This window comes from Sinohyriopsis cumingii, chromosome 15 (genome assembly GCF_028554795.1).
Source record: "Sinohyriopsis cumingii isolate HCF-2022 chromosome 15, ASM2855479v2, whole genome shotgun sequence".
Taxonomy (NCBI): Eukaryota; Metazoa; Mollusca; class Bivalvia; order Unionida; family Unionidae; genus Sinohyriopsis; species Sinohyriopsis cumingii.
The window spans coordinates 9,225,129-9,242,294 of record NC_142975.1 but is presented as its reverse complement, the minus strand read 5'-3'; the positions used below and the strand labels follow the sequence as shown (position 1 = coordinate 9,242,294).

The 17,166-nt window shown below is 36.2% G+C and overlaps 1 protein-coding gene across 4 annotated transcripts in view; it reads left to right on the top strand.

Moving 5' to 3' along the window:
• The window catches only part of LOC149781242 (vesicle-associated membrane protein 3-like), a 58,158-nt gene that overhangs the window by 15,617 nt on the left and 25,375 nt on the right, over positions 1 to 17,166 (top strand). For 3 of the 4 annotated variants that reach the window (XM_089935323.1, XM_089935325.1, XM_089935322.1), the window contains exons 2-5: positions 4,062 to 4,106; positions 7,738 to 7,822; positions 11,001 to 11,079; positions 14,280 to 14,359. In XM_089935323.1, coding sequence (XP_089791449.1) covers positions 4,062 to 4,106; positions 7,738 to 7,822; positions 11,001 to 11,079; positions 14,280 to 14,359 — 289 coding nt within the window. The remainder of the gene's footprint in view (positions 1 to 4,061; positions 4,107 to 7,737; positions 7,823 to 11,000; positions 11,080 to 14,279; positions 14,360 to 17,166) is intronic. The other variant, XM_089935324.1, reaches the window with a different exon arrangement.

The window sequence follows — 17,166 nt, the reverse complement described above, 5'->3', positions numbered from 1 at the left end:
GACATGCTCACTACCCCATGGATCTTGTCGGCAGTGTCACATTTGTAGAAAATTTGCTTCAAATTTTTGGGGTTACGGTATTTTTAGTTGCTTATATTTCATAAGCCCCCTGATGGATTTTGTTTTCAATTGAGATCTTTCAGTATAAAGCTTAAACAATTCTGCAATGCATTTGCTCACCTATTTGATCTTGGTGTTAAGGTCAAAGCCATAGAAAAGTGGCTTCTATTTAGCTAGATAATGGTTAAAAGTAGTTCACCTGGTCAAAGATTAGGCTATGACCTTTGGTCCACCATGTGTCATCTCTAATCCATCCATCAACTTTTGCACGAGAACACTTGAGACGATTCATTACCGTAGCATATTTTGATCCAGTTTGATATGTAGTCTTGTAGCATCAAGACAGCTGATGTGTTTGGTTATGAGTAGTATCCATGCATTTTAATGATACAATTTAGCATCTGATTGGTTGAGCTTGTGAATGCTTAAGAGTCTTGTATTTCTGATTGGAACATCGAGTTTTCACCATAAGACTTCATTTGATGTCTGTTTGGTACTAAATTAAAAAGACATCCTGATTTGACATTCAGTATGGTCACCAAATTAGAGTTTTCACCAGACTGATTATGATATCTAGTTGGTCCTGAATGGAGGTTTCATGGGTCTGATCTCAAATATGGCTGCCACAATTAACATATTGAAAATCTTTTAACTAATTCTGACTGGATGGTCATATTAACATTTGCATGAAACATCTGATAATGGTAGCTGGTTTGTCCTAAATGAAAATGCTGCCAATCTTATATTCTGTATTTCTGTCACAGTGGTTTTGCAAACCTTGTCACACAAGATGATGTCATCAATCAGGATTTAAGAAAAAGAAATGGTCTTTAATTCCTGGAATATGCTTTAGGACAGTAGAACATCAGTCCCTTCAAGTAACGTTGGTTTTTATGGCATTTGTAATACATTTTTGGCTATATCATTCTGAGGAAACGGGAACAAACTATATGTACCTGTATCAGGGCCATTATGGTGTAAAACCCTCAACCCTTGGATCTTGAATCTGCTGCTCTGCCAACTGAGCTACTGTGACTCCCTTGATTGGCTAAGAACTCGATTATGTCATATTTCTTACCAGATTTTTAAGCTAGGTTTTGATACAAAAGCTTATGGCATTGAGTTCAGGGCCTGTTTTAATTACAAGTGACATTAATGGATAATGATGAGGTGGTCTTCTATCTGATTGGCAGAGCTTGGGAACACTAGAGATTTTGATCCATTTCGTACATGTATATGCAGGGAGCCTTGTTTAAAAAATCCCCATACTATATGCCTGTAGTTACTTATAAACGTGGTTTTATATACAGTATATCCTTGGCTAAAATAGTATTTACTTTATATTTAGGGGGCCTAGAGTGGCTGAGTGGTCGAAAGCACTCTCTATTATGGATTACTGCCATCTCACCTCTGCCTGCGTGGGTTCGAATCTAGGATTCGGCCAGTGTGGATACACCAAAAAGCTTGCCAGTAGCTTCTCATGGGTTGTTGGTTCTTCCCAGGGTTTTCCCAGGTTCTTTCTCCACCATTAATATTGGCCACCATGCATAACCTATCATGTGCTGAAAAATGGCATTAAGCCCCATAACAACAACAACAACAACTTTGCATTTAAACATGCATCAGTACCCATTGTATTCATCTAACTTGTGGTGCATATGCACTGATAGGCCCGTAGAGCACAGCAACTTGATGAAATTGACACATTTAACATCCTAATAGCTAGGAACTTAAAGATCAGCTCATTCTTTGTTGATGATCATACGATGAAAACTTCATAAGAAAGTTGAACTGTTAAAGCCAGTTCACATCCTCACCTGTTTCTCTTAGTTATTGGTGATCTGGAAACCACACAAGGATTTTTCATTAGCCTGAATTTCTTGTGTTGGCATTTCAGTATCATGGTGGTTGCAAACTCAGACAACAAGGAGGCTTTCATATTCTTTCTTTCTGCTTGGAAGTCTGGAATATTTTATGCTGGGTAGAGTCAAAAGGGCTTACTCTCCTTCCGGGAAAGAAAATTATCCTTGAAGACAGTTTGTCCAGGACAACGTTTTCATAGGTCTCTGCAGCAGATGGTCATCATTTGTTCTATTGGGGAAAATTCTGGTGGACTCCTTTCAAGCTAAACTTAACAACAGACTACAGTTTTGTTGTCCCAGTCCAGAGAACCAGAGTAGTGGATGTCTCCAGGCAGAGGTGGGATTGGTTGTTTACTTAAAACATTATCACCCTTAATGTTGATTCAGCAAGTTCTTCAGAAGTTCAGGACATGTCAGTTTGGAGCATCCTGATAGTACCTCTGTGGCATCAAAGTTCTTGGTTTTGTGACCTCCTTGTACTGGTTGATAGTCCAACCCAGGGTGTTTCCTCAGTGAAAAATCCATTATCACAACAGAAAGGGGATACTCTTTTTTTTTTATATGTCAGCCTTCGCAATCACTAGTTATAGGGCAGTCCTTTCAAAAACACACTTAAATTCTCCAAGGGTCAGGTCATTGGTTTAGATCTTCACTAGTGGATCTGCGTACTCTGAGCAGCAGAGACCAGTGTCTTACTCCTTGATGCTGAGATGGAACCTTTTGTGTTTTATGGTCACTGATGCAGCACCCTTTTGAACCTTCAAGTGAGGCGTTTTGGGAAACTCCTGCATTTAAAACTTGTTCTTCAGTCTGTATCTTGAGCTCAAGAAGTGTACTTCATGCACCCTCAAAAGAGAAGGAATGTATATTATGAATGTTTCCCTTCTGTGCCAGCCAGGCTTTTTCATAAGAAACCAGCTTCCCTCATTGCAACCATCCACATTAGATTTCCCCATATTCAGTTGCATCTGGCTGGGGGAAAATCAGGATGGACTTGGTCCAGTCAGGTGACCTGCTTCTGATTGGAATCTTAAAAATGGGGAAGGGAGGTTAGGAAACGACATTCAGCTAATATTTCAGCATCGACCATCTCTAGGTGGATTTCAATCATTATCAAGGTGGTTATTAGTCCCTCATTGAGAGAAACCTTTCATTCATGAGAATAAAAGTTGACTATCGTATCTCATTCATCCTTGGAGGACATTATCAAGACTGTATTTTGGCTATCGCACACCCAGATTAAGATCATCATCTTCCCGCCCAATTGACAAATTATTTTCACAATATACATGTAAATAATTTACTCATTTGAAAATGTGTTTTTTGGGGTGGGGTGGGTTTAATTATGTAAAACTTAACATGTTACTATTGTCACATACCCAGCTCCAACCTTGCTCTTGTGTCCTTCATTAGTCCAGGTCCAAGAAAGAGTCTGTGATGTGGATTTGGACTAGATTAATGTACATGCTTTGGAACAAGAGGATGGTACATTTACACAGGATTTTTTATTTATTTTTTTATTACAGAAAGGGTAAGCTACACAGTTGTGACAGTAAAGTATCACATAATTTCAATCGGTTTTATATTACACACCAACCACACACCCCTGTACACTACGACATGGTGGGTCACATGGGTGAGTAAGATTTATTTGTACTTGCAGACACAGGAAATCTCAATATAGGCAGACACAAGTGATCAAGGGAAATTTTTGGACTATTGTTGTTTGAGTAAGATTCTTTTACTGGGCAATAGAAATATGTAGTGTTTGCCTGGCTGGCATGTGGGTTGTCAGACATTTGTAGCCACCAGCATCTTGTCTTTTTTTAAATGGAGAAAAACCTGTAACCTGATAATCATTGTTCTTACAAGTCTTGTACCATATATACTTGTTTGTAAGTCGAGTCAAACTGCAAACAACAAAGATCCAGATCTGTCATAGCATAAGGTGCCTGCAGATAGGGTATATGTTGTTTGTTCTACTAATTACTCATTAACAAACTGCACAGACCCAGATTTGCTGGCACATTATGTAATGCAAAATCTGGGTCTGCAGTTTGAAGTTGGATTCAACTTATAAGCAAGTAAATACAGTATATTGCTTCTCATATTTCTGAACTTGATTTTTCCACTGTGCAGGTCGACTGGTCCTCAAAATCCACAAGCAGGTCCTGGTGGACCTCCGTAAGTACACTGGACCATTCTAGATGGAGCCCAGTCATGTGTCATTCTATGTTGTGCTGCACATCAGTTCTATACTTTTTTAAAAAATTTTATTTCCCCCTACCCCTTTTTAAGAAAAAATGATACTTTAGTTTCAATGTATATATAAAATAGTTTTATCCAAATTTTAAATTCAAACCAGCTGCCAGTTTGATAAAATTGTGTTGTACAGCACTTAGCAAGCTGTAAAGTAAGGTGTATGTGTTGAGAAACCAGTGTAAAAATGTTAAAGATTTTCAATACATCAAATGTCTACGATGAAAAATTCTGGATTTTAAAAAATTCAAGTATTGGAAACCAGACTTAAAAAGCTGGCTCCTAAATTATTTTTTGACAGTATTTAACTTCTTGTTCACCATGAAAAAAGTGGAGAATATAGTTTTCTTTTTTAAAATATACTTTGTTTATGTAAAACAATTGACAAGCATACAGTACTATAAATGAGAAGTTACCTTTCCTTCTTCAGAGTACATTTTAAGATTTAAATGGGAGATGCTTGCAATCAAAGAGATACTGTACTTGCCTTCTTCCAGTTTTGCACTTGAAAGCTTGTCTTTTAAGTTGGTGTAATGTCTGTGTACATGCATAAGATTTGCATAGTTCTTAATCCCAGCATGCCATGTGAAATGGAAGTTGCCTTTAAAACCTGCCTCATTATTATTTCCTTGAAACTGTGCCTGTCGTGGTACCACTCATACTATGTACTGACTTACAACTCAAGTCCAGCTGCAAATCTGGGTCTATGCGATTTTGTAAGGATTATTTAGTGGAGCAAACAACATCGAACTTGATCTGCCAGCAACATTATATGACATCAGATCAAGGTATGTGGTGTTTGTGGTTGGACTCTACTTATAAGTGAGTATGTATGGGGTAACTGAATGGGTCAAATGAAATGTCTCAAAAAGACTATTACAGAATATACATATAATTGGGCCAAACAAAAACAAAATGTGTTTCTGGTTGGACTGGTTTTAAAATTAGGGTAGGCAGGTTGGTTTTATTGTTATAGTTGTATCTTTTTCTAGACATTATATAAGTGATACTTTGAAAAAATATATTTACCAATGGGGAAAAATTGCTAAGGTCTTGTCAATGTGTGCTTATTATGATGCAATTAAAACTGATCTAAATAGCGATTTATTAAGTGCACGATGTATTTCTTGTGTCAAATAGGGTTGTTGCAGCTGGTTTGATTATACATGTAGTTTGGAGACATTGATATGTATTGTATGATTGTTCTCCAAAAAAGTTTTGGTCAACATTTTCCTCCTTTTTGTCATATTTGCACCATGGCCATTTATCAGTGTTTCTTTTTCCATAGAAAAAACAAAAAAAGTAAATGTGTAATCTTGCTATTTTATGTGTATTTTATGTATTTTTTAGTTATTTTATTTACATGCTTTGTTAGTTTCATGCAAATTTACATTGGCATCTAAGCATGCTGGTATTTATGACATTTTTACGATTTATACTTCATTGTCACTGTCATGATGTGCTTTGTACTCAAAGTTCTTTCAGATTACTGTTTGTATTCTAGATAGATGACAGATTACTTGTGGGATTTCATGTTTGAAGAAACTTGGACATCAAAACTAAATTAGTACAAATATGGTTAAGATACCTTTTTTCCTTTAAATCTTTACATTGAGTTTGTCCCATTCTTATACAAACTTATTGATTCTTGATATTGTTAGTTTTAGTTTTTATTAGCTGTACTGGTCAGAGACAAGGAGACCTTATTGTATGAACTGTTGTCTGTTAGCACAAATTTGTTTTTGCCACTGCTCCCAGCTTACTGTCTATACTCGATTATAAGACAAGTCCAGCTGCAAAGACCCAGATCTGCCATCACATAATGTGTGGGCAGATATGGGTCTGTGCAGTTTTGTTAGGAGTAATCACTAGAACAAACAGCATAGAACATGATCTGCAGATGCCTTATTTTACAGCAGATCAAGATCTTTGTTGTTTAGAATTTGACTCGACTTACAAGCAAGTATAGATGGTACTTGGATTATTGCCATAAAATTTACAAAATCATGCCATTGTGGTTGATTTAGAATGAAGATAGTGCTCTTGGACATCTTGATATTGTTACTTCACAGTCCTGTGGGGTTTTCACCAGACTTACGAAGATGCCATGTTGGTCTTAAATTACAATTGGGCTGATCTGATGATGTACACTATGGCCACCATGGAGGCCATCTTGAAAATCTTGTTAGCATTATTCTTAAATGAAAAGTAATTTTGGGATGGGATTTTCATCAGAAGAGTTTGTTTGGTGTCTGATTTGTCCTAAATGAAAATGACCCTCATTATGGCCACATCAACATGGGTTTTTCACAAGTACTGTTCTTAAGATGCCTAGTTGGTCCTGAAGGAAAGTGGAGTCAATTGTACATTTAATTTTCACCAAATGACTTCTATTGTTGTCTGCTTGGTCCTAAATGAAAATGATGCCAAATCTGACATCAGATCTGGCCACCACAGTAGTTAATTGAAAATCTTGTTATCATTTAAGAAAATCATAAATTATTTCAATACTCAGCAGTTAAAAATCAGTCCCTTTGGGGGACTCTTGTTTTTTAACTTGTGTAAATTCTGTTAATTTGCTTATCATTTTGGAACACTTTAGATTTGCATACAAAACTTTCTGTGAGAGTAAAGAAAAAAATGTTTAAGTTATGCATATCAAATTTTCCATATTTTGATCATGAATTGTGGCACTGTAGGTATCACATTTTGACTTTGTCTTGTGCCGTTATAAGCAATGTTGTGGTTTGGAACTTAAAATTAAGGACCAAATTCATTATGGGTGTTGAAAAATATTAAATTGAAAAGTAAAAAAAAAAAGGTGTAAGAAACTGCGTTTTAATATTTGGGGAAGAGGGAGTAAAAATTCTGTTGCACCTGAAATAGCTTGGGAAAATTTCTCTTGCGCAAAAATAGATACATGTACTTATATCCGTCATCTTAATTGAAGATAATTTTTTCTTCTTCTGGAAATAAAAGGAGAAATACTCTGGTAGGGAAGAAATCCTAGTTCCCCTGTAAGATTAAATGGTCAGTTTATATTATTTAGAATATGCTTTGCACATGCACATCATTGAAAAAAATGGTTACATTGTGAGAAATCTTTGTCAATACGCAAAGTCAGATTTACCTTAGCAAGAAGTGTTGTATTCTTGTTAAAGGGTAAAATTACATTCCTTAAAATAAAAAAAAGAAAGCAGAGGGTAGTAGTTTCTTGATTATTTTCATTGCTGGTACAGGCACATTATACAGGAAGGTAAAACAGGTGGTAAATTATTTTTATTCATGGAACTGTTTGTATGTCCACTTTTTAGCCTAGTACAGTAGCGTCAAATATTTGGGTTAAATTACATGTTTACAAAATATAGTGGATTCTGCATGTTTGATAAAATGTTAACAAAGTAACTGATGTTGATTTCTTTATTGCATCAGTTTTGGTTAGATAAGATTTTTGTGAATATAGTTTCTTTGTCACTGAATTCACTAAAACGTTTTGAGTGGCGTACAAATGTTGTAATTTACTGTAGTATTTATATAGATTTTACTTTTTTTTTAGGTCCCATGCTGGGCCAGGGGGCCCCCAAGGGGGATCCAGTATGCAGAGCAAGAGGCTGCAGCAGACACAGGCACAAGTTGATGAGGTATAGTCTTTTCCTACACATGGACAATTTTTTAACACATTAACCGCTGGAGCTTTTTGTCATTTTTGCCTGAAAATCGAGTAGCAAACACATTTTGAAAGCTATTTCTGAATAGACTCAAAAACGCCAAATTCCCGGTCATCTTTCAATAACATACTGCCTAGTTGTGTTAGAAACATCGTTTTTCATTGGCTATTTGACTCGCACATGAGCAGAAGGGTAAATAATTTTATTTTATTTTTTAAATTTTTGTGTGTGCTAAACAGCCATTATTTTTTGTATGGAGACTGCTCTTTATTCCAAATGCCCATCTTATCCTACTTTTTGCAAAGGCTCATCTGTCTGTTTGCAGTTCATACTGGTTTGCCTTAGACCTGAGACCAAAAAGTCTAAAATCCGGACACAAAATCAGATTCCGACCACTGGCAAATTTTGGGTAAAAAAAAAGTCGGGTCCAAAAAATGAGGTTTTCCTATCTGTATTTTGTAGTGCAACTAGATATTCCAGATTATTTGGTATCATTGTAGAGCTACATCTGTCTACCTTTCTATAATACTACCCACTTTAGTATATCATATATGACCATGACGCTACAGAGCTCGGCAGTAGGCTACTACTTCCTGCCCCATAAAGTCATCGCTAGGGGTTAATGTGTTAAACAAAAATTTAATAGTACAGTGGTTCCCTCTTGAGTGATCACTTAGTATCAAAAGAGGCTATTCCAATATCATAGTATAAATACTATAGTGTAAATATGCTGCAAAGATCTCCTTTAAAAATGAACTTTAAATTGGTGTAAAACTAAGTGCTGGATGATCACATTAATTGTTCTGTTCATTTATCAAAAAAGGTGATGACGAGTAAGGTTTCCATTAGTGTGATATTTGCAGGATTTATGACACTCACATTTGAACTTTATAGTTTTTTTTATAAGGTGTTAATGGTCGCACTGCAAGTTGCATTTGTGGCATAGAGAGATACTTGTTCAGAGAAGACTGTGTGATATTTCTCTGTCACAGTTGACTTTGTCTGCTTGTCATCATCACAGATGATACATGTGTAAGCATAATTCATATATTTTTTGAAAGACTGCTTTGAACATATATTCATAAAGATCACAGGAAGTATTTCTTTGAAATGGGATAGCAAAACTGGATTTTATATAATTGCAGCATTCCTCTGAGCTTCTCCAAAACATTGGATTTATTTTTTTTCTCAGCAACCTCCATCGTTGGAAAACCACTTGTAGTGTTGCATCAGCCTGGATGTTGTGTCAAGGATTCCCCCATTTTGCGAGCAACACTTCCAAGAATACAAAATTTAAAAGTGGTTAGAGACATCACATTTGCAAATAAAATTTCAGCATGTTTTATTTAATAGTGCTTGATAATTATGCTAAAAATGTAATGAATTCAAAATGTTATATCTTTTGCATTGAAATGTAGCAGTCTAATTCCATAAGCTAGTTCTGTTCAGTTGGAATTACTGTTAGAACTGAAATTTCCTGGAAGTGAACCAATGTGTATGTAATTATGCCAAGACGGGTATTGAAATTGCTTATACATGGGCAAGATATAGTGGTACTTGCCTTACTGATTGGGCGTTATGATTCATTAAAGCATGTAACAGAAGTTTTTGGTGATTGTTGGGGATGCCTCAGAACCATATTTGATCATGGTGAATCTATTAGAAGGTGGAGAGGGAGAAACGAAAGGTGTCAGTTTATCCAGACTACCATTAAATGGTCATATAGTTATAACCATTATCTTTTCTGTAAACTGTAATTCATCTTCATATTCAATGGAACTGTTGAGAAGTTCTGAGAGCATGTTTTTTAGCTTTCTATTTCTTTAATTATGGAATTCATACAGGTATGAGATCAGGGAAAATTACTATTCATTATAGCTTAAAATGGGGTGGCCGAGTGGTCTAAAGCTCACACTGTTGCACATCACTGCCATCTCACCTCTGTCAGCATTGGTTCGAGTCTCAGGCTTAGCTGATGTGGGTATGTGATAATTCCTTTCAGTAGCTTCTCGTGGGTTGATGGTTCTTCCTGGGGTTTTCCAGGTTTTCTCCTCCACCAGTTTTACTGGCCACCATGTATGGCCTATCTTGTGCTGAAAAATGGTGTTAAACCCTACAACAACAACAACAACAATATAGCTTAACAGTTGGTTCATATACATCAATTGTGATATATTGTAACACTTTTAAACAAAAATGCATTTTTTAATGTGTCCAAAGGGACTCTTAGGATAGGGTTTGAATGCATCCTTTTTTAGTTTATTGTGTCAGAGATGCACACTATATGTTAATGGAAGCACTGGTGAGAAAGTGTTAGTGGATAAGTAATTTCATGGTGTGGTGAAAATACATGCCATAATTAAGAATATTTGGCAGTTGTAATGGCTAGAGAAGCAAGTTGATTATGTGAAATTAGAGACTGAGTTAGATGATGTGACATACAGTACAGCTTCTGTGATATTTTGTTATGCATCTTGGTGGAAGTGGAGAGGGCATGGAGTTGATTAAAAGTCCACACATCATCTGCCCATGAACCCCACTGAGTTACTGTAGCATCTCATAGAGAATGACTCAGCAGACCACTCTCATTTTTGAAAAATTCAGCTACACAGTAGTGACAGGTGATTTATTACTGATATTAAAATGGGCGATGGTGGTGGTAAACTAATTTTAATTATCTATATCTTTAACCTGTTACTATTAGATGCCCTTCTTCCACCCAGCTCAGATATCCTTAAGAAGTCAAAGTCCATGCAAGAAATTCAGAGCACTACTGGATCTATGATGTGCACACATAGAACAGGGGAGGATAGTGCATCTTGCAAAGTGGATACAGGATATAGCCTTATTCTTGTCTGTTTGTACATGTGGTAACATTTTGTGCTATGTCACTTGCCTATAAAACTCGTCAGGATAAATATTAATATTCAATACAAGCATAATAATTTTATCAGTGACTTTTCACTTTGTTGCAGGGTTCCAAGACAATTTCGCTTTGTTGCAGGGTTCCAAGACAATCTTGCATATAGTAAATATTTTGAGGAGAGGTCTGCTTCACAAATGTCTGTAGCTGTACATTTCTTTATTTCACAAGTGTCGGACAAGAACTCCTCAAATGTGCTATATGATATGTTATATGTGTCTCTTTCAGGTTGTAGACATAATGAGGGTGAATGTAGACAAGGTGCTGGAAAGGGACCAGAAAATATCAGAACTGGATGACAGAGCTGGTGAGAGTCTGGTCTTTGTGATTTGTTTTTAAAGTTCAGGAGTTTAAAAGCTCAAAGCGAGCGGTGAAAAAAATGCATTAAGCCGGTAAGTATTTTTAAAAGTCATAGATCAGAATAAGATCTCAAACTGATACTTTTATGCTTTTAGGCATCTATTTACTGACTGACCCACCAGTCCATGGCCAGTATTTTTTAACTCTGCATTGGAAGCTTAGATTCTCTTCTGATCAGCCAGCCATGCACCGAGTTAGCCATATTTGAAGCAAGAGAAGAGTCCTATGGGAAAATGTCTAGAGGAGGCCTTGTGGTCCTTTTGGAATGGTCTTTACATCAGTCTATAGCAGTGATACTTTTTCAATCATAGGGGAGGCCAACAGTGGACATCTTTGCAAAATTGAACAACAGCCACCCTTGTTATGATTTCCTCAAAGCCAGATCAGAGAGCCTGTGTGGTGGACACTCATTCTGAACTGAAATTGTCTTTACACTTCTCCAACCACTCTGGGGTGACTTCTCCAGATACGTCTGGGCGAGTTCTCCATGGGGCGAGTTCTCCGCATACTGACGTAACTTAGAGAAGTGCAAGCGATGGATAAATGCTCTCGCTTTCTGACTCTGTCTCAGTGTTGTTTCATATGGCAAATATTGCTCACCAATATCATCTGGTATATCTTTTAATGTTATCACGCCTGCTATTTTCACATAATGTTTGTCGGAGGTTAAGAGGTTATCAAGTCACGTGTTTGGTAGGCGGAGTGATCTACCTTCTGGCGTAAGGTCAATTACAGATGCAGTGTGGTTGCAATTATTTAATCAATTAACCAATTACATCGTAATTGAACCCAAGTATGATTCCCACAATAGGCTCAGTATAATCATTTATATACAATTTTCTTATCTAAAACTTTGCTTTGCTGCTTATTCTGTGTTAATTCCTATATTATTAACCAAACATATGACAGTTGAGATAAATATGTATGTTTTCTCAATTTTTATAATTTGTTTGGAGTTAAAAACAAAACACATTTATCTTTGTTTTTGTAATTGTCTTGTAATTGAGCAATTATGCAAATCTAGTCATTCAGTTACAATTACACCATATTGGTGATGTTCAGTTACAATTTCAAATACAATGTAATTGTAATTAATTACTCATTTACACCAGATTATGTTGTAACAATGCAAGTCGGGAGCCTAGATTATCACAAGAGGAAGGGCCTGCTGTTTTGTAGCACAACAGCCCGCAGATACCCTTCTTCATGCTTTGTTTATATCAAACAAGTGAATCACCAAAACTAGTTTTCAAGCAAAGTTGCCAGCTACATTGCCAAGATCAGTAGGCAATCTACTGCCAGCTGCATAATCTTCAGTAATTGGTATTGTAGGAAGTACATTGATCCAATCTCTTCCCTTTTAACCACAATTGCCAATTTTCTTCTCATCCTTTTAGAGGAAGGAGAATGTTCTGTATCTACCAATAGGGATATTGCTTTCTAATTCTCCAGATTTTACTAGAGGCTGCCATTGGGCAGGATTCTCATCTTTCTGCCCTCATCAGGTATTTTGAGCTTCAGAGACTGGTATCTCCCTTATTTTTGTTTTTTTTGTTGGGTTTTATCCAAACACCACCCTTTGAACCATAGTTTGAGAACCATTCTGCTAAAAACATCCTTCATGTTCCTGTCAGCTTTGGCGAGTAGTAAAGTGTTGTTTGGAGTTGATTGGTAACTATGATTGGGTTTCTCTCTCAAAAGTCAGTTATCTTAGTTTCTGTTGCTATTGAGATTCCCAGTCTTGAATGATGTTAGGCTTCATTGCCCAGTTTTGGCCTTGAGTTTTTTTTTAAAGACTTCATCTAAAAGGAGAAGAAAAAGGTTGAAATCATTTTTGTTCTTCCTCTCTATGTTTCCTTCGATATTTCGCTGTCCACCAATGTGGATTTTCATTCTTCACTATCAAGAGAGTATGTCGTCTCTCACGAACAGGGACCTTTCTTCAGTGAGAAATAAAGTCCATGAAGTTTGGTCTGTTGCTGTATCAAAGATAAAGCTGATTTTAATCAAAGACTCAAAAACAGCATGGACCACTTTGATCACATTATTAATTATACTACCACAATAAGATCTTGCATTTCCCAAACTCTGCAGATTACATCAGTAATGTACAAGCTAGTCCATAATCCCATTACTCTCTGATGCATAATTGCTCTGGTTGCAGTGACTGCTGGAACAATTCTGGTACCCACTATTAACTTGGTTCTGGCTGGTTTCTGTAATGCACATAAATATCCAAAAATGGTATTGTGTTTTACCTCTGATAGAACTACATGCATGGTCAAGCCAAGTGAGCACTAATTATAGGTAACCCAGGCAATCTGTTTCCTAGTCATAGGTCACATCCTTCAGGTTGTAAACAAACTTTACAGTTTTCTGTAGATGTATGATTAGATGATCTTCATACGGTTAAATGGCATAGACATGGATAAATATTTATAAGTTACTAGTCTTTCAACTTCTTGGATAAAACATTCTGCACTTCATCAGCACGATCAAAGTTTTCTTTGGTAAATTTGTTTGCAATAAGCCCAACAGGCACATCTCGTGGAATATAGGAGGGACCTGATCTGTAATTAGAGGGTCCTGGACATCAGGCTATCAAATATTTTGAGTCTGGTACCACTGCTATTAGAACGTAATTTTTTGAGTGAGGTGTAAAAGTAATTTTTATTATGTAATACTTACCCATTACTATTGAAAAGACACCCCCACCCCCAACGGATGTAGTCTCAGTCCAAGTCATAAGAGGAAGATGTTCCATATGTTGGATATGACTGAGACATCAGACTGGAATCATGTTGTATTTTCTGGCCCTCCAAATACTGATTGAAGGAGAGAATATTTATCTTCCACTGATGACCAAGAAGCTCAGGAAAGGATAGCAATGCAGTGGTATTACATAATTATAATTAATTTTACTCCCACTCCCCCAGCATCATGCTTTTGTGCCTTGAATAATGCATTGCTGGTTTGTACATGAACCCTTTTTGAATTTTATTGTGAAAAAGGTGCAGAGGCACAGTCTGGAGAGACACCAGTGGATGCATATAAAAGAACGATGGTCATTACTTTAGGCATGTTTGTATGGAACAAGCATAATAAATGGTAAATTGATGACCCTTATTTTTTTTTTTTTTTTTACAGATGCACTCCAAGCTGGGGCTTCACAGTTTGAAGCTAGTGCAGGAAAACTCAAACGCAAATTTTGGTGGAAAAACTGCAAGGTATGAAGTTCCGTCAATATGCTTGTAAATAGGGGCCTGAACATATCACTGCATAAATAAACTTAAGCCAGTAAGGAATGGTTACTATAAAATAATGGTAGTTCACTGGTCTCATACTTGAAAGACCCCAGCCAGTTTCTATATCAAGCCAACATCTCTTGGCACTGATGAACTTGTGTTCATAATTCATTACCATGGACAGTGGCTAGCATATGTGTGCATAAACTGTAAAAGTTATTCATCCTTTGTTAACAATGAATATTTTGTTTAATAACTACAAATTTGCCATTGTGGGAACAAGTTGTTCAAAAGGTGGAAAATTTCATTTGACATTCTCAGTTTGAAAGAAGTGAAAACAATCAGACTAAAGGAAAAGAGGGAGGAGCCTTTGATCACTGTTGAGAAATCAACATCCTGATTATCAGACTCAAGTAGGTGTGATGCACTGTGGCAAGGGGACGTCATCAGCATCAGCAGCATTGCTATCATTGGTAATGCCATCTGTTTGCTCACAAAACTCCGCCTTAACATGCATGATAGATCATATCGATTTTGGACAGTACATTTATGTCAAAAACCATTTTCTTTTTGTAAAATCTCATTTTGTATCTTTGGATAAGAACATTTAGGTACTTTGACTTCTGTTTTTCATATATTTACTTGTAGCTTTGTGTCTTAAAGAGACATTTTTTTCTTCTGGCAGGCAGAATTTCATCCATTTTCACAAGTCAGAATTCAAAATAAACATGAGAGATTCATGTCAAGCTGTACTCTATTAGGAAACAAATAGCTTTAGGTTATGTTTTTATTAGCTAGTAGTTAAACCAAAAAACATTTCTTTTCATGCTTTTATTGCCTTGAACCAGCAACCATTGACCTAAAGTACTGATTATGAATGTGATGTGATTATCACAACTTATTTACTTTGCCCCTTTGTTAGATCTCTGTTATTTGCCAATTATGAAAGATGTGATTATAACGCATTTTTTTTACCTGGCACCTTGTGTTGTTATGACATATTTAAATGACTGCCTAATAAAAGTGTTACAATTGAACTCATTTTCTCAGGTTGACCACACAAATTAAGCGCTGTAACCAGTTAAACGTTATAATAAAGCCTTTGGAATAGATAGTAATTAGGAATTTAGCCAGCAAAATTAAAGTCAAACATTCTAACAGAGGGAAACATTGTACCTAAGAACATAATAAAGAATCTTTGCTATATATTTAATGCATATATTTGATTGAAGCATGTGCATCCAAAACACCGATGCATTAGCATGGTAGGACTTGCATGACGTCAACCAGTGCTAATAAAACTGAGAATTGTTTTTATTTCTTTATACTTAAGCTTTAAAATGGGATTAAGACAATTGAAATTATTGTTATTTGTTCACCGGACATTTGTATGTGCCTGCCATAAAGCAGAGCACTTTAGGTTATGATGCCATATATCCATTTATTTATCTGTCCATCAAACTTTTACCAGTTTTGGTTCTTCACCATCTGTAGTTACCAAACTTTGTATATGGGCTGTACTTTGGGTCAGGAAGAAGCCTATCAGTATTAAGTAATTGGTTAAGGTCATCTGTGACTGAATGAAACAAAATGGTTTCTACACAGTAACATTAACTGTACATCACACATTTGGACCAGAAGTTGTGGATGGCTTGCATTTAGGATAAGGAAAAAGTCTATCAATTTTGGATAAAATGGTCAAAGATCAGGGTCACATATTAATAGAAAACTATTGAAGACTTTCATGTTGGGTAAGAAAGAAGCCTGTTGATAATAGGTTCAAAGGTCAGAGGTCAGCATCGCTGTGACGGAAGGAAGAAAAATGTTTTGTGCATAATTTTACTTCAAGACCTCTTAACATAAGTTTTTGTGACTAAAAGGAAAATGGATTTTTCAAAATAACTTCTGTTCCATGTTTAACTTCTTTACCAAATTTTGTAGATAGCTTGTACATAGATAAGTAAGACACCTACAGATTTGGAGTTTAAAGGTCAAATGTCAAGGTAGGGCTAATAAGAAAAGAAGGGTTTCAGCAAACTTAGTGTAGTTTAATACCACATACACCACAGCCTCTATAACTCGCGAACCCGCTTATTACGAGGGGTCAGGCCTGGATCCCATTTTTTAAAAACCAGTAAATACAAAAATTGATCCGTATTTCTTAAAACATAATAGCGATCAAAATTGGTTGTTGCTGCTGTTGTTGTAGGGTTTAATGCCATTTTTCAGCACACGATAGGCTATACATGGCAGTCTGTATTAATGGTGGAGGAAGAACCCGGGAAAACCCGGAAAGAACCACTGACCGACGAGAAGCTATTGGCAAGCTTTCTCACATACCCACATTGGCTGAATCCGAGACTCGAACCCATGCAGACAGAGGTGAGATGGCATTGACCCATAACGGAGAGCGCTTTAGACCACTCGGCCGTTCGGGGCCCCTATCAAAATTGGGAACTGAAACGTTGATATATCGCTCGATTTATAGTCAAAAACGGTAGATAGGACCTCAAAGTTTTAATCAACATTTTGAAATTTTCATCTTTTAATAAGAAGTCATATAAATATACATTTCTTTCCAGACGACATTCTTAGTACACTATAATTAAAAATATTCAAGGAAATTTCAGTCAATGAAAGTGTCATTTATGCCCAGTGTAAGCAGTACATTAATACTTAAATACCAATTACATAATTTTTGTTAAGTGAAATTTGTGTTTTAATTCTTTTAGTTTCTCTTAAGTGTAATTATAAATGCAGTGTGTATTTAAACATAAAAAATTTCAATC